The sequence below is a fragment of the Schistocerca gregaria genome, chromosome 3 (genome assembly GCF_023897955.1).
Source record: "Schistocerca gregaria isolate iqSchGreg1 chromosome 3, iqSchGreg1.2, whole genome shotgun sequence".
Lineage (NCBI taxonomy): Eukaryota > Metazoa > Arthropoda > Insecta > Orthoptera > Acrididae > Schistocerca > Schistocerca gregaria.
In genome coordinates this window covers 285,940,989-285,966,299 of record NC_064922.1, presented here as the reverse complement: position 1 = coordinate 285,966,299, position 25,311 = coordinate 285,940,989, and the positions used below count along the sequence as shown (strand labels likewise).

The window sequence follows — 25,311 nt, the reverse complement described above, 5'->3', positions numbered from 1 at the left end:
ACGTCTATGGAATGTGGGTCAGAACCGTGACATCCAGTGTTGAAATCACGCAGTTTCCTTATGGGAATTCACACGAAACGGCCTCAGGAGGTGGCAAAAAGGGCGTCAGTTGTAATCTCCCCCTCACTTATCGACCTTAGTGACAGTGAAAAATTAAACCGCGTGTACCTAATGCAAATTTGGGAAAAGCAATCGTCACCGAAGTTAATCTGTCGGTGAAGAGGGAGGAAAGGGTTACATCTAAATGAAAGTAAAATTGCAAATGAAATTGGTGGAAATTAATTTTAAAAACGGGTTAAGTTAATAAAGAAAATAAATGTGCGGTCGTTACGTTAACAATTAATTGGCGTTAATTAGATATTTGTGATTTGGGGATAATTACGGTCGCCAGTCCCATGGACAACTACTATAATAACTGAAAATGAAAGATTAATACACATATAATTAGCACTAAAAGAGTGTCAACTGAAGGTTGACAGGTGTTGTGTGAAAACTGAATGTTTGTCAGAACTAATAAATTTCGCTACACTCTGACTTAATTTAGCAAAAGAATTAATAAAACCGGAAAATTGTAAGTTAATTTAGTGACTGAAATTAATAGTGAACTTTGCTTCTGAAACACTACGAAATTCAATAAATAAGGTTAGTCATGGGTTACCTCAACAATCGTTTCAAAAGCTACTTGAATCTACGCAATTTAGAAATAAGAGATTTAACTTTGAACTTGAATTAAATGATTCTGAACAATTAACAATAGTAAAATTTAGTACGTACCAAACTGAGCTGCAGTCACAGGTAAGCTAAAATTGGTAACAAAACTCGCACTCTTAATTTGTGCTTGTGTAATCTAAATATTGTAGCCAGCTACGAATACTTTAACTTAACTTCGAAATTAAAGCAGTGAAATGGAATGATATTACTTTAATGCTGGCGTTTGAATTTCAACGACACTCGGGTTCATTCCGGAAAAGGAAGGGACCCTGCTTGGTAATGCAATTGGGACAATGAGCAACAAAGGTTCACGCTAAGTTGCTGTAATTTTGTGTGGCAAATGGGAAAATTTTAAAAGCTGAGTTCTGCCATACAGTTCTAAAACTTTACGTGCTTCCAGTCTTCCTTGTTGGTTTGATTGAAGGTTTGAAGTCGTCGGTCGAGGAGTTGGCGACAGTCCCTCATTGTCGGCCGTCGCTGTTGCAGAAGCTGGATGTTGGCGCGCCTTCTTCTCGACACGGTCACCAGGCGAAACGGGCTCTTGAAGTGCGCCACCTAGTGCTTCCCGTCCGCGACACCGAGTCAGAAACTTTCATAGCAAGTCGAGTGCAATTACATGCTGCCAGACCCCGAAAGCGCGGCAACTCGCGGGAGCGTCACACAACACACTTGCTCCACCGCCCTGCTCCAGCCAGACCCCCTCTGCCCGCGCTCCATACGGTAGAGTTAACACTACCAAAGATCCTCAACACTTTGGTTCTCCACACGACGTATCGATGTAATCGTTCGATAGCATAGTTTAAAATTATAGCACAACAGATGGAAATAGGAGGATATGCATTTCTGGCGTTACACAATGAAACCACCCCTTTCCTTGGGGCAATGATTCCCGCACATTTCGCGGTCGAAAACGTCAGTTCACAGCGCGATGAGGAATAGGAAGATGTTGATGACAACCTATGACACTGCTGAAACCCTCGGACGTTTCAATCCTACATTGTGGACATTGTGGGGCTGCATCCCCACTGAATGAGATCGTACACATTTGAATTACAGTGCGACTTCAATTTTTGGCCTCATGTACGGGCTCGAACCACTTGGGGCCGTTCAAAACCATTTGACGAAATATGAGCATGATCAGAAGCATCAAAGGGTACCCATGGTTTTTCAAACCTTCTACACTCCTGGAAATTGAAATAAGAACACCGTGAATTCATTGTCCCAGGAAGGGGAAACTTTATTGACACATTCCTGGGGTCAGATACATCACATGATCACACTGACAGAACCACAGGCACATAGACACAGGCAACAGAGCATGCACAATGTCGGCACTAGTACAGTGTATATCCACATTTCGCAGCAATGCAGGCTGCTATTCTCCCATGGAGACGATCGTAGAGATGCTGGATGTAGTCCTGTGGAATGGCTTGCCATGCCATTTCCACCTGGCGCCTCAGTTGGACCAGCGTTCGTGCTGGACGTGCAGACCGCGTGAGACGACGCTTCATCCAGTCCCAAACATGCTCAATGAGGGACAGATCCGGAGATCTTGCTGGCCAGGGTAGTTGACTTACACTTTCTAGAGCACGTTGGGTGGCACGGGATACATGCGGACGTGCATTGTCCTGTTGGAACAGCAAGTTCCTTGCCGGTCTAGGAAAGGTAGAACGATGGGTTCGATGACGGTTTGGATGTACCGTGCGCTATTCAGTGTCCCCTCGACGATCATCAGAGGTGTACGGCCAGTGTAGGAGATCGCTCCCCACACCATGATGCCGGGTGTTGGCCCTGTGTGCCTAGGTCGTATGCAGTCCTGATTGTGGCGCTCACCTGCACGGCGCCAAACACGCATACGACCATCATTGGCATCAAGGCAGAAGCGACTCTCATCGCTGAAGACGACACGTCTCCATTCGTCCCTCCATTCACGCCTGTCGCGACACCACTGGAGGCGGGCTGCACGATGTTGGGGCGTGATCGGAAGACGGCCTAACGGTGTGCGGGACCGTAGCCCAGCTTCATGGAGACGGTTGCGAATGGTCCTCGCCGATACCCCGGGAACAACAGTGTCCCTAATTTGCTGGGAAGTGGTGGTGCGGTCCCCTACGGCACTGCGTAGGATCCTACGGTCTTGGCGTGCATCCGTGCGTCGCTGCGGTCCGGTCCCAAGTCGACGGGCACGTGCACCTTCCGCCGACCACTGGCGACAACATCGATGTACTGTGGAGACCTCACGCCCCACGTGTTGAGCAATTCGGCGGTACGTCCACCCGGCCTCCCGCATGCCCACTATACGCCCTCGCTCAAAGTCCGTCAACTGCACATACGGTTCACGTCCACGCTGTCGCGGCATGCTACCAGTGTTAAAGACTGCGATGGAGCTCCGTATGCCACGGCAAACTGGCTGACACTGACGGCGGCGGTGCACAAATGCTGCGCAGCTAGCGCCATTCAACGGCCAACACCGCGGTTCCTGGTGTGCCCGCTGTGCCGTGCGTGTGATCATTGCTTGTACAGCCCTCTCTCAGTGTCCGGAGCAAGTATGGTGGGTCTGACACAACAGTGTCAATGTGTTCTTTTTTCCATTTCCAGGAGTGTATTTTCCGTACTCCCCTGTGTGATCATGCAGGAGCGCAACATTAACGTGTGTATATGCAACAGCAAAGGGCTTCACTAAGACCTCTGATCCCCTTCCCTCCACAGTTCAGCAACACCCTCGGTTTCACCCACGCACCTTTGGCAAGCACTATAAAAATGTACCTGTCAGAAACTTCGACACCTAAACATCCTAGCGGTTGCTCTAGCGCCTGAAGGTGGGCAAAATACAGCCAGGCCATGTCGAAAGCGTTGCCTAAACGTCAGGCGCTATGGCAGCGGCCACGCTGATTACATATCTAAATTTTAGCGTGCTGAACAAAGGTCCGTGGGTTGCACTGACGATGTTACCGAACTGAGGGTCTTAGAAGAACCCATTACCGTTTTATTGACGCACATGTTAATGTTGCACTCTACATCTACATTTATACTCCGCAAGCCACCCAGCCACTGTCATTACCTCCTTTTCCTGTTCCAGTAGCGTATGGTTCGCGGGAAGAACGACTGCCGAAAAGCCTCCGTGCGTGCTCGAATCTCTCTAATTTTCCATTCGTGATCTCCTCGGGTGGTATAAGTAGGGGGAAGCAATATATTCGATATCTCATCCAGAAAGGCATCCTCTCGAAACCGATCTGGTACGGATCCCACACTGATGAGCAATACTCAAGTATAGGTCGAACGAGTATTTTGTAAGCCACCTCCTTTGTTGATGGACTACATTCTCTAAGGACTCTCCCAATGAATCTCAACCTGGTACCCGCCTTACCATCAATTAATTTTATACGATCATTCCACCTCAAATCGTTCCGCACGCATACTCTCAGACATTTTACAGAAGTAACTGCTAGCAGTGTTTGTTCCGCTATCATATAATCATACAATAAAGGATCCTTCTTTCTATGTGTTTGCAATACACTACATTTGTCTATGTTAAGGGTCAGTTGCCACTCCCTGCACCAAGTGCCTATCCGCTGCAGATCTTCTAGCATTTCGCCACAATTTTGTAATGTCGCAACTTCTCTGTATACTACAGCATCATCCGCGAAAAGCCGCGTGGAACTTCCGACACTGTCTTCTACGTCATTTATATATATTGTGAAAAGCAATGGTCCCATAACACTCCCCTGAGGCACACCAGAGGTTACTTTAACGTCTGTAGACGTCTCTCCATTGATAACAACATGCTGTGTTCTGTTTGCTAAAAACTCTTCAATCCAGCCACACATCTGGTCTGATATTCCGTAGGCACTTACTTTCTTTATCAAGCGACAATGCGGAACTTTATCGAACGCCTTCCGGAAGTAAAGGAAAATAGCATCTACCTGGGAGCCTGTATCTAATATTTTCTGGGTCTCATGAATAAACAAAGCGAGTTGGGTCTCAGACGATCGCTGTTTCCGGAATCCATGTTGATTCCTACAGAGTAGATTCTGGGTTTCCAGAAACGACATGATACGCGAGCAAAAAACATGTTCTAAAATTCCACAGGAGAGTGGACAACAGGAGGCTGAAAAAGCGTTAAGTACCCTTTGCTGCTGCGGATCACGTTCAGAATTGTGGAATTTATTTTGAACAGTTCCTAGTGGTTCCAGCCTGCACACGAAAGTGAAAATAGCGGTCACATTGCCTGCCAAAGAGCTGCGATTACGTGCAGTGGTGATGCAGCCCCACAATGTCCACGTCAGATGGTGTCAGCAGTGTCAACAACACATTCCTGTGCTCACCACATTGCGAACTCTCGTTTTCGACCGCGACATGTGTGCGAAACAACATCCCAGGGAAAGGGTGGTATCACTGGCGCCCCCGAGGCGGGGCTGTGTCTGGAATGCATTACTTGGCCACTCATTAGAAAACCGTTTGATTTCAAAGCTGACGTCCATAACAGAGAAGGGGTGAAATGTGGGTCAGAAGGGGTACGACGACGTTTCCATCGTGTGACACGATCCACGGTGGCGATGGGTTGTATTGTGGTGAAATTTAGTGCCATGAAACCACCTTACACCTCTCATCAGCTTCTCAGCTGTGGCCTTTTTTTCGTAATGTCTTGACACCTTGCCGTTTGAAGAGTCGCCAACGCGAGGGGGATTGCGCTGGGCGCCACACTTTTGCACCATTACAAAGGAAAGTTGTACGCACCTTTGCGCGAAATTTCGAACTTACGCGTCGCAATAGGAGGCAATTACGGCGTTTCAGAAAAGCGATCCACTAATTTTGTAGGTCAGTGTAGTATAAGACGCACATTTAGCAAGAGCTCATAGTGCGATATTTTAACTCTTGTGTCTACATAATTTTTGCCTATGCCTAACAATTTTAAAATTAAATAATTGGAGACACGTTTTGGAAGACTTTCTGCAGTGGGGGCGGACCGTGAGTTTTAACGACAGAGCACAGTCAGTAATTGCAAGGCGCGCTAAATTCATTCCTCTGGCTTCGAGTTTCATTCCAGCAGTTTCATTCTTGAATAAATGCGTCGAGGAGTTCTTTCCGGGTCAGATTTGTCAGTCTCGAGTTTTGGACGACTTCCTTCTTCGTGATCGTTAGAAGACTTCAGTAGCCCATTACGTACTTCAGTTATCAAATATATTCGTATTTTGTGCTTGAGGCTGCGTTCAGCAACTGCAGATTTGTCGAAATCACGTTACTTAACGTGGCCGTAGTGCTCTGTGCAGTATTCTACTGTCGTATTCACCAATGTAATTGTTACCTTGTCCACGTCCACAAGGTGTTTTATAACTTTCAGTAACACCCAAGAAAATGAAAGAGATGCTGCACCCGCTAAAAGACAGCCTTCGTCTCGGTGTTCCTAGAGTTCATAAAAAAACTTGTAAACGTGATAGCAGTTACATTAGTTAATTAATACGACTGTTTTCAGAATACTGCGCAGTTCACCGACGCCACATTAAATATTGCGATTTCGTCAAATCTGCTGTTGCCGAACACAGCCTCATGAACAAACATACGATAATGTTTGCTAAAACTAAATTAACTGGTGCGCAAAACCAAAGTGCAAAAGGCACATTCCCGTGATGTGTCATTGCCAAGTAACACAGCTCCATTAAATTTGGGCCACACGTAGAATGAACTGCTACAGTATTGCACACAAGGTAACTGACAGAAATACGCAGTGAGACTACAGAAATGACCCTTTTATTCAAAGACAATAATTACATTGAAGTCACCGCTATTCATGAGGGTCCCCTGGACGTTACGAAAGGCGGAACATGGTTCTTAATAGGTTGTGTGATCATCACGGAGGGCAATGTATGCTCTGCTACGCTTTCTCATGCTATCCACAAGGTTACTAAGGAGTTCTTGTGGTGTGAACTTGGTAGCAGTGATCACACATCCAATTAAGATCCATGTCGTGCCTTTTGTAATCTGCAGGGAACTATCATGAATCGATGCGACGTCAGTCTAATTATTGTCTTTGAATGAAATTAACATTTCTGTAGTCTCGCTGCGTATGTTTTTGAGTTACGTACTAAACTATATTCTAGCAGTTCTTTCTTTGTATTGTCCACGTTTCATCGAGCTACGTTACTTGGCAGCGACACATCATGCGAAAGTTACTTTCGTCCCTTTGCGTCTATCTACTGAGAGTGTGTCACCAAAGAAGCTGTCAAAAAAGCTGTGGCGATCAGGATGTGTACCAACAGATTTTACCGAAACAGTGGCTACACCCTTAGTGATGCATGGAAACAGGCGCTTTATGCTGAAAGGCAACAGAGAAATCAGTTGAGTCATGTACTATATAACGAAATCAACATCGCTACCAATCGACGTAATCTGTGGTAGTATATGGAAGTTCCGTGACTTCGTGACGCCTCAGTGACACAGTCTGGCCAACTAAAGTAAGCCTACTGAAAGCTCCCGACGATCACGACGAAAGAAGTCGTTGAAAGTTCGAGAGTGAAATATTTGACATTGCAGAAACTCCGTTGACAATTTAATAAAAAATGCCTACCCATAAAACTCTGTTGTCATAGTTACATTCTGCAAGAGCTTTGAAAACCGCCCACATTGTCCTGAAGAGGGAAAGATTAATCCTGAAATTGTTATATGTTATTCAAGCGGTTAAAAATGGTAAAGCTATCACCAACTGAAGATTGGCATCAACACCACGGTGCTTTACTAGGCATGGTCCTATTGGAGGTGGTACCGGGTGGTTATAATTGAAGTACAACTATTCACGAAAGTCCAGTGTGGGCTGCTATAGTCGTATGATTATTCTAATGCGGAACCATTTAACACTGGGAAGAATATTAGTTCAATTGTGGCCATCAGGTGCAAATCTGGTCCGGTACACTCTTTGTACGTCATCCACGCTGTCATTTGACAAACCATAACGTGAGTGAACAATATGGCTATTGCGAAGAGAGACTGTGCGCTGTCACTGAAACTGTATTATGCGACGGTGGCAATTACAGTAAATGAAATGATCGTATGGCATTTATTGGCCAGGATATCCCCTTTGGGGTTCGGCCGCCATATTGCAAATCTTTTTAGTTGACGCCACTTGCGTGTCAATGATGGTGGAAAAGATGATGAAGGGCACACAACACCCAGTCCCCTGTTGGGAATCGAACCCGGGACCCCCGCGAGATAGGTAGTAACGCTACCGCTGCGCTGTTGAGGAGGATGGCAATTACAGTGCTGCACTGAGACAGTAGCGTCGACTGAAATGGCTGAGGAGAGGTCTGACATCATTGAGAGGTTAATTTGTTGAAATTTGACATTTTCATTTTCTACTTCCCCTACGCTCTGTCACGGAGTGTGGGACTTCGTCGTCTTCATCATTATCACTCCATAATATACTTTGAACTTTCCTGAACATTTTTGTGTATAATACATTAAAATCAGACACTTGTGAGACGTTCAAATAATATTTTGAATGTTGACGTGTGACTGTCAAATTTCATGGCTATGGATTACTGCCACAGTTGAGAAGCCATATCTTGGGAACTAAACAGTCTAGAAGCCTGTGAATTGCTTTGCTTTGTGCCTACTGATATGTCTCAGAAGTTGGCATTACGAGTAAAACAAATCTGTCCTTTGTTTCTGATATTAGTTGTCATTGAAAGCTTGGGGGGGGGGGGGGGAGGGGGTGGCGCAGAAAGCAATGCGCAGAAAGCAACGTGTTTCTCAGTTGTGCCAAACAGTACACAGTTCGAATTGTGTGTGATTGTTGTTGTTGTGTTGTGTTGTGTTTGAAGGAGTATTTTTGATTGAGTTCTTTCTTCTGAGGTACTCAGTCAACAGTGGAAACATTCGGGAGTGTTACGGTTTTTGATGTAATTGATATTTGGTTCGGAACTGAAATAGTTAGTGATAGTGGACAGCGGGATCAACGTTGTGTTCGCCAGCTCTATAGTTTATGGTTCGTCCCGTGAAATTCTTGTTGGAGAAACTACAAGTGAGTGGGAAAATTAATTTTTACAATGCCAAGCTGTGCTGTTACGGGCTGTTTTTCCTACAACTGGAGCACAAAGGGAACTGGCGTAATGTATCACAGTTTGCCACGTAATGAAACATTACATAAACTATGGTTTTCGAAATGTTGTAGGAAAGACAGTGTATATGTTGCGCATGCACGAATATGCTCTCGACATTTCGCGGAAACAGATTACTTAAGGGATTTACAGTCTAAATTGCTTAATTTGCAGTCCCTTCGTGCAATTTGCCGGGCAGTAGTGCGACTGTCAATGTGTCACCCGCAACAGAAGACGGAACGAAACGGTATAAGAAACGCAAACTACATAAGAGATCTCTGGAAACTCTGGAAGAGCTGTCACCAACATCATAATAAGAGCACATGTACAGATGACAGTTTTTTTTCAGACACAGATAAAGTTACTTTGTGAATACTATAGTGGCATTAGAAAGAAGGAATGCTGTTCTTACAAACAAGTGTGTGCAACTTCGAGCTCTTAAATAAATTCATTTCAATGCGATTAAATGAATAGTTTCTGATTTATTTGAGCCGAGGTTTCGAATTTCAAGTATATGTCAGTGTCGTTGTGATCTGATATTTTACCGATGTGTAAGGCATAATCTGCGAAAGAATATAAATCATCAGTTTTAACTATAATATTTTAGCAGCAGAAAAGCAGTTTAGACATCTCAATTCTGGTATAAAGAAAATCTTCCGCCAAAAACTTGACGTAAACGCGCATGTCGTGTCGTCTGCTTGTGAGCGCTTGCTTAGACGCTGGCGTCAATAGGCCAGCCAATGGCAGAGCAGAGCAGAGCGCTTACTGCCCAACATTATTATTTAGTAACCTTGGTTGAAAGTAATTTGATTATCGGCTATTGTTGTAGTAAGATAACTTCTATTGCTTTCTATGAGTAAATAAAATGACTCAGCATAAAAGTAAGTTCAAGAAACGCAAATTTGCGGGTAACAGATATTTGAGAACTGCATTTTCTTCTGAAGTACCTGAAAACACGTGTGCTAGCAGTGAAGGAAACCACGGTAGTGTTTCTGAAATGACCACGCCCCCTAGTGCTTCAAAAGGAAAGTAACTTTAGAAACGGGTGACAGGTGTGAAAGTAATGATATTATGGACAAAGTCATTACTGATCTGTAAAGCCTTGCACAAGTTCTTTCTGAAACTGTCGCTTGCTGTCTTTGTGGTTGTGAAGTTAAACTTCATGAAGGTATTGGAGCTAGAATAGGTGTTGTGCCTAAATTAATTATCAAATGTAAAAAGTGCAAAAACGAAAAGCATTTCATACTTCATCAAAGTGTTCAGGTAATGAATTGTATGAAACTAATGTGAGACTGTTCTATGGCCTTAGATGCAATGGTAAAGGTGCAAGGGCTGGTAATGTTCTCTGCACTGTGTAGAATTTGCCAACTTCTCGGTATACGAAATATGTAACAGCAATTGGGGACTCTGTAAATTCTGTGGCTGAAGATTCAATGGTTGTTGCTACATCAGAAGCTGTTGAACAGAATGAGGGTGACACAGACATCAGCATTGCTGTGGATGGATCCTGGCAAAAGCGTGGGTTTAGTTCTGAAACTGGTTTTACATCTGCAATAAGTACTGACACTGGAAAGGTTTTGGATTTTGAAGTTCTCATTAAGTACTGCCAAGGTTTTACAGTGAACCAGAAGAACAGATTACTTCATAAGCACCGGTGTATAAAAATTATGATAGCACAAGTAGAGCAATGGAGGTAAAAGGATTAGTTAACATTTCCCAGCATTCGCAGAAGGTGTCAGATATGTGAATTACTTAGGTGATGGAGACAGCAAGGCTTTCATTGCAGTACGAAACATTAAGCCATGTGATGTTTCTGTAAAAAAAAAAGTTGAGTGTGTAGGACATCTCAAGAAAAGTATGGGAACACGTTTGCGTAACCTAAAAATCAAGCTGGGAAACACAAAACTGCCTGATGGCATGACAATAAAATGTGATGGAAGACTAATGGACAAAGTAATTGATGAATTACAGGAATATTATGGGAAAGCCATTAGAGATAACTGTGACAATTTAGAGAAGATGAAAACAGCTGTGTGGAGCACTTTCTTTCATCGAATATAAACTGATAAAAAGCCATGTCATGCTTTGTGTCCAGCTCCACCAAACACTTGGTGTAAATATAGGCAAGCTGAATTTTCTGGCACTCTGCATGAATTTACACATAAACATTCTCTTCCTTTGGCAGTAATGGAGGCTATCAAACCTATCTACAGAGATTTGGCAAATCCTGAGCTACTAAAGAAGTGTTTACATGGGAAGACCCAGAATGTGAATGAGTCCTTCAATAATGTTGTGTGGTGCCGTGTGCCTAAAATGTATTTGTTGGCCTTATGACTCTAAAGTTATCAGTGTCTGATGCTGTAATAACTTTTAATAGTGGGAAATATGAAAGACTTAAGGTTCTGGAAAAGTTAGAGGTAAGATTTGGACAGAAACAGCTAAAGGATTGTGGGAACTGGATGAGCTTCGCGAATGTGAAACAGAGTTAGCTGCTCAGCAAATGACAAAAGAAGCAAGAAAGAAAAGGATGGGGCAAGGATGGGCTGTTGTGACACTGAAGAAGACACAGACTATGGGGCAGGGCAATTCTAGTGCACAAAAGACGCAGAAATGTAAGTCTGTATAAGAATTAGTAATAAAAAATGTTTTAAACATCAATATCTCTGGACTAGATTTTTTGCAATAAATGACAAGTTTTCTAAAAATGTACTGTTGGTAGAGACATGAAATTTTCACAGCATGCCAAGTGTGAGATTCAACACATATGGAATTAGAATAATTAAAATATCTCCTGTTGTTTTATGTTTATGTTCGTTTATTTACAAAACTCTGTCAAAAAATTGAGCGTTTGAAAAAAAAGATAACATCCCCAACAATACAATTTTAATAATAATTCTAGTTCAATGTATCTAGAAAGGTGCATTCAATAATTATGGAAAATTGTAAGCTGGTGTCTTAAAAAGTTTCCACGATAATGGGTCACAAAATTCGATCCTCTAACATTGGTGGCATAGGACTTACAATGTCCACTTAAAGAGGATTATACGGAAATTAAAAATAAATGTAAGGTTGTCGTGGCACCTGTAAGAGGAGGTCGCCATATCCCAGTGGAAGTTATGACGAGGCTGCTGTTGCTGTAACTGACCATGCAGCATGTGCCACAGGTAGTGCTAGAGCTGGTTTGGGGTCACGACAATTGCCCATCCACTGTGTGGTTACACACGTACTTCCATTCTTGGCTCATTCTTCCTTGAATAGAGTATACCCAAGAGCCTGTGAGGTGTATTGTAACATCTGTACATTATCGAGACCGCCTAGTACAGCTTCCTGCTTTGGAAAAGCGCAACTCTCCGGAAACCACTGTATTCATGGAAGATGGGTCAACACCTCATGTCGCTCACCCAGTGAAAAACCTTCTTAATTCAACCTTCCACAGACATGTTACTGCCAGAGGTTTTCCACATGCACGACTTGCAAGATCGTATGATCTGAATCCATATGTCTTTTGACGCTGCGGATATCTAAAAGAACACATTTACTGGGGACACATTCGGTCATTACCTGACTTGAAGGCCAATATATAGGAACAAGTTGCTCAAACTCCATCGGAACTGTTTCGAGCAATTGTTGATCACATCGTCGACGTCTGTGGTGCTCATGTTGAGCAAACTGTGTAAGCGGTAGTTTATGATAAGCTCAACATTATGTATTTCTCATTTTTTAACCATTTCTGCCCACATCATGTTCCTATTTCATCATATATGGAAACATTTCTGTATGTCTTTCTTGCATTCACAACTCCAGATTTGCAGCTGGTGGCCAAAACTGGTACTAATTTTGTTCTAGCGTAAATCAGTTCGGCATTAATGCAGTAGCATATCTACCTAGTTTCGCTACCATACGATAATTACATTCACACTGGACTCCCACGAGTAGCTGAACTTCTAATTATAACCACCCGGTATGTCTTTGCTTTCCTCTGACGCTTAGACTGACTTACCCAACCATTTATGAGAGAGCTATAGTTCAACGTGGACTCCGAACTGCGGCGCACCTTGAAATTTTTCACATTAACAAAAATTGTGAAGGGTGCAACAAGTGATTAGTGACAGTTAAAAATAGTAAGACCGACCTATAATCAAAGCTGAGATCATTGGATCCATAATGAGGCATTTAGCCTGTGAGGCAGTCAAATAAAAAATATTGCAAGTACATGAAGTAGTAATTTGCTTTTAATTCCGAAATTCGATGCTAACTAGCCTTTCATAACAACTAGACTTTGTACAGTCATTCGTAAAATACTACAGCATTTTAACATGTTTTTACACTCCCGTACAAAGCTTTTCAGACAAATCTATGTAATACCAGTAAAAATAAAAATACTTACCTCTGGATTGTTGAATATTGTGTTTGTAGAACCCGTCATGTGGTCTGGAAAGGATTCGATAAAAGTTATGCAAGGTCCCGGAATCCCGTACTCCAAGAGTGCAGTCATACAGCAGAAAGAATTGATGGAGTGTCCAAAAACAATAACATTATCTGAAAAAAGAAAACGAGCAAATAATGCTACCAACCAAACGTAAGTTTCCTCTATTTCAAATGTTCTTCTGCTAATGTAGAAGACAACAAAAGGCCTCAATCTTGCAGTTCCTTTGTCCATGAAGTTTTGAGGTACTGTGTTACCTTAAAGCATTTACTGCTCTACAGTAATACCACGACTTATGTTGCCCCGTTTTACGCAAATGAGGCGTCAACGCGATTCGTCTGTATGTGCACCGCGCTCCTCTATTCCCCATACCACTCACGCAGTGTTGAACTTAACGACAGGTTCGGAAGTGTTTCGTGCGAAATCATTTATCCACGGAGCTAGCTTGATTGAAACATTCTCAGTAAGTCATCCAAACGAAGCAGGACTGATTCGTTTGGATCGAACAAGAAAAGAAAATCATTGTGTTTGGAATGTAAACTTGATATTATCAAAGACTTCGATTCAAAAATTAAAATTAGTGAATTGGCAGAAAAGTTTGATCTTGCAGAACCAACACTCAGAACAATTATAAAAGGTAAAGAAAGAATTCTGTAAGCTGCGGAAAATGCTCAGTTTTTGAATACAAGCATCGTTCGTAAAAGTCATGGTATTATTTGCTCAGATGGAAACAATGTTAAAATTATGGCGTGACAGTCAAGTAAGAATGAGAAATTTTCCTGTTGATCAGTATGATGTGCTTTCAAGCTGATTTTTGAGAGCGTAATAGAAGAATGTGGGGAGGCGATCAGAGATGAAATCTTTAAATATAGTACATAAGGGTTGGTTTCGCCAATGCAAGGTCATTTTCCTGTTACTCTAATTAATTTCCACCCATGTGTGAAAGTTGTTGCATGCTTCAACCGCAAGACCAGGTAGTCATTAAAACATTTAAACCTTACTGCACGAGACGATCGGTCGCGCATCTATATGAAAATCTGAGACAAAACTACGAATTCTCACTTAAAGACTTGTGGAAGCACTTCAGTGGTTTAGATGCCGTGAGAATTATTGAGCAATCTTGAAATGAAGTTTCACAAAAAACTTTAAATGCCGTCTGGAAAAAAACAGTGTGTATTTTTTTCACCATCAGCACTATCAAATTGATAATGTGATTGAAGAAGTGGTCCATCTTGCCACACAGATTTAGAGGTTGTGATGATGACGCTCAAGAACTGCTGGATACACACAATCAGGAGCTGACAATTAATGAGCTTATAGAAAACAATGAATAAGAGCAAAACATTTAAGAATCTGATTCTTTAGACACAGTTCAATGAAAAGATCAAATTCAGTTGAAAAATGGTTACAAATTTTTGAAAAAAAAATAGAATACAATGCTGTTCCTAGTGCGTTCCTCTGTAACCAAAATGTGAGTAATAGATAAACCCACAATGATTCCATTTTATATTGAATTCCAAATACTAATCCAGGATATAAATCGGGATCTTCAGTGCATATTTGTAAATTAAAAGGCTGTTGTATTCAATTTTCACTCCAGAGGATGCAGTGTCGCTGTACTAGTCATTTTTTTAGCTCATTTATTAGTTAAGTCACTGTAAGTACTGAAGAGACGTGCCATAACCTTTCGTAGTTCGAGGCACAAAGAAAGATGACTTAAGAGTGAGATGGAGGCGTGACGTGGCAACTTCTAGAACCCTTTTACGGAGGCACTGCTTGGAAAAATGGAGTCGACCGAAAGACGCATTCCAGGGGTAAGAAAATAGTGCGTATCTCTAAAATGTATTTCAAAGCTCTTTTCCATAAAAAATATGGTTACAAATAAGGCTAATTCTGTCGCTTTCATCATCTGTAGAAATAGATAAATAATTAAGAGGTAGCCAAGTAAAGATTAAAAAAGCATCAAGCGTCAGCGGTCTTTGCACTTTCTTCCCCTGGTGCATACTAACATCATAGTATCAAAAAAATGCCACACTTTTAGTTTTTTGAGCATGTGTCTAGAAGAAATTTTTTGTAATATTTTCAACATTTCGCGGCCCTGTCAGCAACTGTATAAATATTAATTTTAAATTAACAACAGCCTCAGTTGCAATGTTTACCTGGATTTACCTTCGTGTAAGTTGGGATAACCCAACCTTCTTCAGAATAAAAGGAACTACGATTTGTCCGTGAAATGAAATGATCGTATGGCATTGTTGGCCGGGAGGCCCCATGCAGGTACGTTCGGCCGCCGTATTGCAAGTCCTTTTTAGTTGACGCCACTTCGGCAACTTGCATGTCAATGATGATTAAATGAACACACAACACCCAGTCATCACGAGGCAGAGTAAATCGAACCCGAGACCCCGTGCGCGGGAAGCGAGAACGCTACCGCTAGACCACCAAGCTGCGGACATAGTGGACAACGTCATATTGCAATAACATATCTGGGAAACAGCCTCGGCCCCATTTCGCGACCGCAGTACGGCAGCAAAGGATGTTGTTCTGGAACTCCAGACCGTAATGCTCTTGTCTGAACAACATGGCAGAAACAACCGTTCCCATCCAAGCAAAATCCTTTCTGTCCCACTCGATCGTTCAGCCACCCATCGAAGCCCTTCTCAGTCAGGGGCAGGAATTTTGGAATAACCTCCCACATATTAGAGAACTGAATAACATGCTCAGATCCAGAAGACAGTTAATGACACGTCTACTGAAGCAGCAATAGTGACTACCATTGTCACTGTATGCACTCGTTACCCCTCTACATCCTTCTTTCCAACCAGATCTTCCTCATTTCCCAGTATTCTTAGCTAGTAAAGACCCCTTAAATTTCCTTTCCTCAGGACTGACTGTATCAGAAAACTTCAGTTTTATACTCCTATAAATTCGTTTTTTATCTGTCAATACCATTATTGTTATTATTGTCATTATTATTATTACTATTATTATTCATTTATTAGTGGCAACAGCACCCACAGTAGAAGTGTTGCCAGTGTTATCTTTATCAGTTCATAGTCAGTATTATTTTTTCAAATTATCTCTATCGACACCCAAATAATTTTAATACTATTTATCATACTAAAATTGTTATTTCTTATGTAACTATGACATAAAATTGTACTGTATTTGTGAAATCCTGGCCCAATGAAAGAAAGGGCCTGAGGCCCTAATCAGATCAGGTTAAAGAAATAAAATGTCAAGTATACCTGTGAAGAGACTCTTCTATGGAGTATAAAGAGCTGCTCAACAGGAAGTTGTTCAATCTTAAATTTCACCAAACTACCCATGTTCATGCAATTTTTGTCGAATACATGTTTTTCTATATATCTGACACCTTTCTGCACTAATGTTAACACCCTGAAGTCTTTGTAAAGGTTGTCTTTGGTCTTAGTGTTATATCCATATTTTTCGCTATTTCAAAGACTTATTCTAGAACTAAAACAAGATACACTGCCTGACAAAAAGTTAAGCATCCAGCATTGGAGGAGGAAAAGAAATGAAATTTTATAGGTTGAGAAATGTGATATTTCAGTGAGTATGAAATCGAGTCAAATTTATAAAGAACTTGGTAATAGGAGCCCTCTTATCAGTATGACGTTGAAGCCCCTGATGCACTGATTCGGTTGGGAAGGGTGTCACAAAGCCACTTATCCTTTCCTGTGGCAAGCCGGCGTACAACTGTTGTAGCTGGGCTACAATTGTTGTAACTGGTCCTTGATATCCTCGATACTGGCACTGGGATGGACTTGAAACTCGAGGTGGTCCCACACTTTTCTACTGGGGCAGATCTAGCGATCGTGCCATATACGGATGAGCATCAGGCTGCTAAAAATGGCACCACGATACTGTGGCGTGGAAGGTACCACATGAGGATGCAAGTTGTCTGTGACGTACTTTTGTGCTGTCAGAATTCTCTCAATCAAGACCAGCCGAGAAATAAAGTCATCTGGCTGGTGTGGCTGTGTGGTTCTAGGCATTACAGTCTGGAATCGTGCGACCGATACGGTCGCAGGTTCGAATCCTGCCTCGACCATGGATGTGTGTGATGTCCTTAGTTTAGTTAGGTTTAAGTAGTCCTGAGATCTAGGGGGGTGATGACCTTAGAAGTTAAGTCCCATAGTGCTCAGAGCCATTTATACCATTTGTTTCTTAAAAAAAAAAAGTCAATTGATATCCGTTTGACCTAGGGCAGCGCCATCTAGCGGGCCAACCATAGCACCATCTGGTTTCCCCCTTCAAGCTAGACGAGTTTAGTTCTTTGTAGTTTTTTCGTTTGATGCTTATTTCGTGAGAAATTTGGACCGGTCACTATCAATGGACGACCCTGTATATTTTGGTTTGCAAATGTAGTGTATGTGTTTCCACTTTTCAGCGCTTTAGGTGTTCAGAGTGTCTTTTTCTAAAAAATGATCGTCTTTCACAGATATGCTGAATGACAGTCATTGAACGTTAATTGTTTATTTATTATAATAAAATAGATCACGATTCCTCAAGCATGCCGACAATTCTATAACTGACTTGTCTGATTTGGCGAATTTATTTGAAATTGTGCAGAGTATTTGTAATCTTCCTTTTCACTGTCATTACGAAACATCTGGAAAATGTAACAGAACATTTCTCTCTTCATCTCATATATTCGTAAAACTTATCTGGTTTTCCAGTAACTGAGGAAATAGTATACAGTACTCGCCACGTTAGAATAAATTCTAAGCTCATTAATAAAATAGATTCTAATTAGTGGATCAAGCCAAGAATTCCTGAAGGAAATCGGAGGCAGTGTGATCAGGCTGTCGGCCGATGTTATTGGGTGGCTTCTGGTGACGGCGTCTGTCGACATTTTTTTTGGGCAACTGTGACCACAGCCTTAGGTGCCCATGCAACAGTACTGATGCAGTAGGGCAGGAACTCTGGGATTATTCTATTGGGGTACAGAAGGTCTAACTGTGAACGAGGTCTGCACCCATGCAGAAATTAAGACTGGTTTTCTTCTCTTGACAAGGGAGGAGTAACAGATGACGAGGTCTGCAAAACCTTTCGTATTTGTGTCTTAAATGTCACTCCGCCTCGGAATTAGTCGCTGAGTGAAAGAGGGCAGTGGTCAGGGGCTCTATGCCATTGCGTTGACAGAGCAGCTGCAATGCACAAGCTATAAACTGAGGGCCATTTTCAGAAACAATACCGAGGGGTGTTTCCTCTATTAAAATATCGATGCCAATTCCCAAATTGTGGCTGTTGCTGATGTGCTGGACATGAGTATCCACCGACATATGGAAAAATGGAGACTGCATCACTGATGAGCAGCCACATCGCTTCTTCGTAAGAGATCGCAAATTCTACCTTAATCCTTTCCCCTGGTTGTTTGGGTTTAGGCCACGGTTGGAAATATTGCGCTGGGATACACTGGTTTTGGGCACAGACGTGAGAAGACTAGAGAGGACGCTCTACTCCTCCAGCTAAAGACACCAAAATATAAGGTGTGCCCAAATGAAAAGGAGACAACAGGTGATGTTGTTTTTGTGGTTTTCAGACTTGATTGCTGCAGCTCTCCATGCTACTCTATACTGTGAAAGACTCTTCTTCTCCGAATAATTACTTCAATCTACATTCTTCTGGGTCTGCTCACTGTATTCATCTTTTGGTCTCCTATGATTCCACCCCCCTTCCCTCCTGCACTAAATTGATAATTCCTTGATGTCTCAGAATGTACCTTCCAAAACTGATCCCTTCTTCTTGTTAGGTTGTTCCACGTATTTTATCCCTCTCATCTTTAGAATTTGAAAGAGGGTATTCCAGTCAACATTGTCAAAAGCTTTCTATACGTCTACAAATGCCATAAAAGTAGTTTTGCCAAATCTATGTTCTATGAGAAATCGTAGGTGCCTACATTTTTCCGGAATCTGAACAGTTTCTATGTTATTCCGTTAATCTCTTTAAAGAATTCGTGTTAGTATTTTGCAACTGTGACTTATCTAACTGACAGTTAGTAAATTTCTCATCTGTTAGCAACTGATTTCTTTGGAACTGTTACATGTTGCTCACCAGATGGTAGTTTTGTTATGGCTGGCTCTCGCAAGGCTATTAGTAGTTCTAATGGAATGTTTTCTACTACTGGGCCTTTTTTCGACTTAAGTTCTTCAATGCTATGTAAAATTAATCACGCAGTATTGTATCTCCCATCTCAGATTCCTCCACATATTCTTCCACTTCCATAATATTGTCCTCAAGCACACTTCCCTTATATAGACTCTCTATATATTCCTTCAACCTTTCTGTTTTCCCTTATTTGCTTGGGACTGGTTTTCCATCTGAGCTTTTGAAACTCATACAGGTGATTCTCTTTTCTCCAAATGTCTGCTTAGCGGCATCTGTCTTTCCCCTATCGATGTATGCTTCTAAATCCTTGCACGTGTTCTCTAGCCATTCCTGCATAGCACTTCTTAACAGTCTCATTTTGTCAGAAGTATGTATTTCCTTTCGCCTGCTTCATTTACTGCATTTGTATATTTTCTCCTTTCATCAGTTAAATTCATTATCTCTTCTGTTACCCAAGGGTTTCAACTGGCGTTCGTCTTTTTACGTACTTCATCCTCTGCTGCCTTTACCATTTCATCTCTCAAAGCTACCGATTCTTCTTCTACTCTATTCCTTGCCCATGTTCTAGTCAGTCCTTCCCTAGCACTCCCTCTAAAGCTCTCTGCAACTTCTGGTTGTTTCAGTTTATCAATGTCTCATTTCCTTTTCTAGTTTCTTCACTTTTAATATACAGTCCATAACCAATAAATTGTGGGCATAGTCCACATCAGGCACTGCAAATGTCTTACAATTTAAAATCTGGTTCCGAAATCTCTGTCTAACCATTATATAATCAATATGAAACTTTCCAGCATCTCTAGGTCTCTTCCACGAATATAATCTTCTCTTATGATTCTTAAGCGAAATGTTAGCGATGAATAAATTATGCTCTGTGCAAAATTCTGCCAGGCGGCTTCCTCTTCCAACCATTTCCCCCCAGTCCATATTCACCAACTACTTTTCCTTCTCCTCCGTTTCCTAAGATGGAATTCCAGTCCCCCACGACTATTAAGTTTTCGTCTCCCTTAACTATCTGAATAACTTCTTGTATCTCGTCATCAATCTCTTGATCATCTACAGAGCTAGTTGGCATATAAACTTGTACTGCTGTGGTGGGTGTGGACTTCATGTATATCATGGCTGCAATAATGCATTCACTACAATGTTGACAGTAGCTTACCTGCATTCCTATTTTCTTATTTATTATTAAACCCATTCCTGCATTACACTTATTTGGCCTTTTTTAATAACGCTCTATTCACCTGACAAGAAGTCCTGTTCCTCTTGCCAACAAACTTCACGTATTCCCACTATATTTAACTTCAACCTGTCTATCTCCATTTTTAAATTTTCTAACCTACCTGTCTAATTAAGAAATTTAACAATCCACACTCCGATCCCTAGAATGCCAGTCTTATTTCCCCTGATGAAGACATCCTCCTGAGTAGTTCCAGCTGGAGCTCCAAATATTTTACCCTAGAGGGCGCCATTCTCATTTAACCATACAGTAGAGCTGCATGTCCCTGGGAAAAATGAAGCCTGTATTTTACTCTTGCTTTCAGCTGCTCATATACCAGCACAGCAAGGCCATTTTGGTTGATATTACAAGGCGAGAACAGTCAATCATCCAGACTATTGCCCTTGCAACTACTGGAAAGGCTGCTGCCCTCTCCAAGAACCACATGTTTGTCTGGCCTCTCAACAGATACCTGTCTGTTGTAGTTGCACCTATGGTATGGTGATCTGTATCACTGAAGTGCACAAGACTCCCCACCAATGGCAAGGTCTATGTTTCATGGAGGGGGGGGGGTGAAGATATTTTGATAACAATATTGTAAGTGGAGTTCATTTAGAACAAAAGAACTATAAATAATTGATGCTGACAGTGATACACTGATCTCAGTGTGTAGAAAGGGAGCTGATGGCTAAAGTGTAGACATTTATAGGTTGCTGATGGATTCGATTTTCCATGTTGGCTAGCACTTCTTTGTCACAAGCGAACCTCTGACACTTCAGATATTGTATTAAGGGGCTGAAAATATATGCAAGTCACGTGGAAAGATGTTGGATCTGTAAGGAGAATGTTCCAGGACCTCACATTGCAATTTTTGAAGGAATTTGAGAGTCCTCTTAGCTACACATCCCGTACCATGAGGCTAACACAACCAGAATACAGTGCACCATGCGAGACACCGCTCTCATCTCGCTTAAATTTATGAAGCATGCACACCTTCTCCATCAAGAAAGCGGATAACAGGTGTTTGTGCTGACTGCAAGGGATGCATTATGCAAAGAACTTCGGAAGATGCTATCTAGAAGTGAGGAAACTGCAATGCAGCCATTAACTCCACCTGTGTTAATGGGAATACCACTGCAGCATCACTCAGTAAACACATCCGCACACTGTGACTACACACAAAGCTGCATATTGATGCAAATGAAAAAAAAACTTATGAAGCAAATGAAAATAGTTTATATACTGTCGATCGGTGCCTTTTTGTTGATGCGCTGACCACTAGTGTTGCATTGACTGTATTAACAAATGGAGGAATGGATCCTCCATTGTGGCCACCTCATTTTCTATTGTTAGAACTCAATCTGCGACCTGAGACCTATAATTGTCAAGTTATAACATCACAACAAAGATTACATTATCGATTCTAAATTAAAACTGACTTTATTTAAGAAAGGGTTGACTAATTTGCCAACTAATGCTTTGGTCACTTATGTAATCATATAAAATATCTTTTAAGCACTAAAGCTAAATTGCAAAGTACGCTGAAAAGTTTCTTCTTGCCAGAAGCATCTTATGTTGAAATTTGTATCTTATGTACTCTAAATGTGTTAAAGGCTTTCTTCTGTCATTAAGATAAAAATTTTTAATTGTTATCCAAAATGGTGAGCATGGAGCTATGTTTGAAAACGATTTTCGCTACATCATTATGATAAATCATAAAATACATTTGTGGAATGTGTAACTAAGCAGCTTGATAAGAACAAGCGATATGATGCTGTGTATGCCATGATGGCTATCAGCATGTTTTGTGGCTCACTTACATTTTTTCTGGTCGCCAATCAGACGATGAAGAGTCTTCAGCGAGTGTGCAGCTTCTTTTTCTGTATTTACGACGAAAACGTTATCAGGGTATTCTGCTGGACCTTGTGGAGATTTCTTGTACCTAAAACCAAAAAAGAGTAAGAAATAAATTTAAAGCAAATGATTAAATGTGGCAATTTTCTCCTGGAAAAAACGCTTATCACCAAAAGGATGAGGGCCCTCTGGAAGGTAATATTAATGAAAGAAAATTTGCTTTTTGTACTGTTGGCGTAATTTGTACATGATGACACTTGATTCGACGTCTAAATTACGCAAAACATCATAAAAATATAGTGTGAAAATCAGCTACAAAACCGGAATTCACATTTGAACTTAGAGTGTGTTCGAAATTTGCAAACGTGATGTTGTCTATCTGGCATTGGATAATAACCTAAGTACAGACCATGATTAGACTGGGCAAGCAACATGGCAGTGGTTGATGCTGTTACTGATTAAGTCCCATTGGTGATTATGCTTTTCAGTATGAAAGCAATACAGTGACAACAGATTAAAGTGACTGAATGCAAAAACAAGGTAATTTTGATCAGGTTTTCAGTAGGCAATATACATTCAGCACATCACAGGTCCAGCATATCTGACCGGTCTGCACCTATATCAGTTCATATCATTGCATTTTCACTGATTTCATCACCATTCACCAAGTTATTTTATTTCAGTGGTTTCATTCATGCAATATGGGGAGTTATTGCCTGCAAATTCTAAATTCAAGTTCTACAGTATTTCCATAAGACAGTAGATGATAATTGGGGGCCACTGCCTGAGCAGGGGGTGAGCTGTGCAACGGCCATGTACTACTGCTGAAAATTTTTTCCCTCATCATCTTCAACCAAATAAAAAAATTTAATGGAATTAAATTAATAAACCTAAATAAAAAGTCACCTACTTAGAAATTTTTAACTGAATAAAAATTTAATACATTTTTGCCTATAGAAAAATAACATTTTGTATAAAACTTTGTTTTAAAAATGTAATAACTATTTCAGTTTCTTATTTTTCAAATTCTAATTATTGTTCATTTTTAAAATCTAGTACAAACTTTATTGCATAAATTACAATAAAAATCATATATATAGCTCGTTTTTCCATTTTTTAAAAACCAATATATTATAACAAATAAAACATAACTATTATTTGGAACAAATCTAAATTTCACAAAAAATTGAAAGGCACTAAAAAGCAAGAGAAACAGCAAGTTAAAATTAATATTTCCAAATATTATTTTAAGCCATCATTAATTACACAACATTTGAGAAATGAAAACACAGTGATGGAATTGATAATTTTATAGGAGTTTCTAGTAAAGAATATTATGTATGGATATTTTATAATTATAAGAAAAGATATCATTGAAAAAAAAGGAAAAAATTCTCTCGTTTTTATGACTATAAAAAATAGCGAATTATTATGAGGAAAGAAATATAGATTATTGGGATAAATTTAAAAAAACCTCTCTCTTATTTATGACTACAAGAAATACAGCAGGTTATTATTATTGTGAGAAGATAGTGAAGAAATATTAATTTTATAATTTACCATAAATATTAAACAATTTTATTTCTGCTTACATATTATTTTTAAAACCTTCCTGCTCAATAACCAAATAATTTGAATCTCAATATTTTTTCTACAATGGCAATAAATGTGGTGGAGAATTATAATTTTCTAATTTACCACAAATATCATGATTAAAAATTCTCAATATTCTATGTTGAACATCATAAGTTAAATACTATTTCTCATGAAAAATTATTTAAGCTACACAATCATTAGCAGTTTTATCATTATAAACTGTACATGATTTCATAGTCGTTTTTTGATTTTCCACAATATTTTGTCTTTGAGTAATTCATAATGAGATTATATAAATTTATTTCACTATCCCCTTTCAATTGTGTTACTTGTTTAAAAATCATGAAATAAGTCGGAAGCTATTAAAAATTATTTGGGGGCAGGGTCTAAATGCCACATTAAGGGAAAAACTCATTTCTTCCATTTCTTAATAAATATTCTACAATTTGACATCATCAAAGATAAAAAATCAATCGACTATTTTTTCTCGGGGCCTTATCTCGACTTAGGTCTGTCAGTGCTCTGTCAACTCTTCACTCAGTATCATAGCTCCCATTTCATCTTCATCTACATCCTCTTCCATATCCATAATATTGTTCTCAAGTACATCGCCCTTGTATAGACCCTCTATATACTCCTTCCACTTTTCTGCTTTCCCTTCTTTGCTTAGAACTGCGTTTCTATCTGAGCTCTTGATATTCATACAAGTGGTTCTCTTTTCTCCAAAGGTCTCTTTAACTTTCCTGTTGGCAGTATCGATCTTACCCCTAGAGAGATAAGCCTCAACATCCTTACATTTGTCCTCTAGCGATCCCTGCTTAGCCATTTTGCACTGCCAGTCGATATCATTTTTGAGATGTTTGTGTAATTAAAACTTGTTCTTGCTTTATATTTAAATTTGCTGTTTATAATACCTAAAAATTAACCATTTATTATATTTTTTTAAATATTTAATTTTCATTTTTCTAATTAGTATATTCCATTAAGTCGAATCCATTAATGCAATTGTAAAAATGTGGGGTTGAGAAATCAACTGTTTATTTACAAAATGTGGTTATAGAACAGTTAATGGATCTTGTTAAAATAAATATCTTAAAATACTACATAATAAAAATCTAATGGTTTAAGCATGTTGGAATTTGTTTCTAAATATCATTACAATGAACATTTAAAATTAATTAGAAGTGAGGAATACTCAAAAATATTGATGAACACTCAAAAATGTTGTTATCATTTAAGAATGATCAGCTCTTAAAAAATGATGAGTACATACCAAAAAAAGTTTA

General features: G+C 40.3%; 1 protein-coding gene across 1 annotated transcript in view; it reads right to left on the bottom strand.

The window, feature by feature from the left end:
- The window catches only part of LOC126355344 (cilia- and flagella-associated protein 61-like), a 223,683-nt gene that overhangs the window by 107,005 nt on the left and 91,367 nt on the right, over nucleotides 1-25,311 (bottom strand). The window contains exons 6-7 of the mRNA XM_050005638.1: nucleotides 22,396-22,517; nucleotides 13,186-13,337 (exon numbers count right to left, since the gene is read on the bottom strand). Of these exons, the coding sequence (XP_049861595.1) occupies nucleotides 13,186-13,337; nucleotides 22,396-22,517 (274 nt within the window). The remainder of the gene's footprint in view (nucleotides 1-13,185; nucleotides 13,338-22,395; nucleotides 22,518-25,311) is intronic.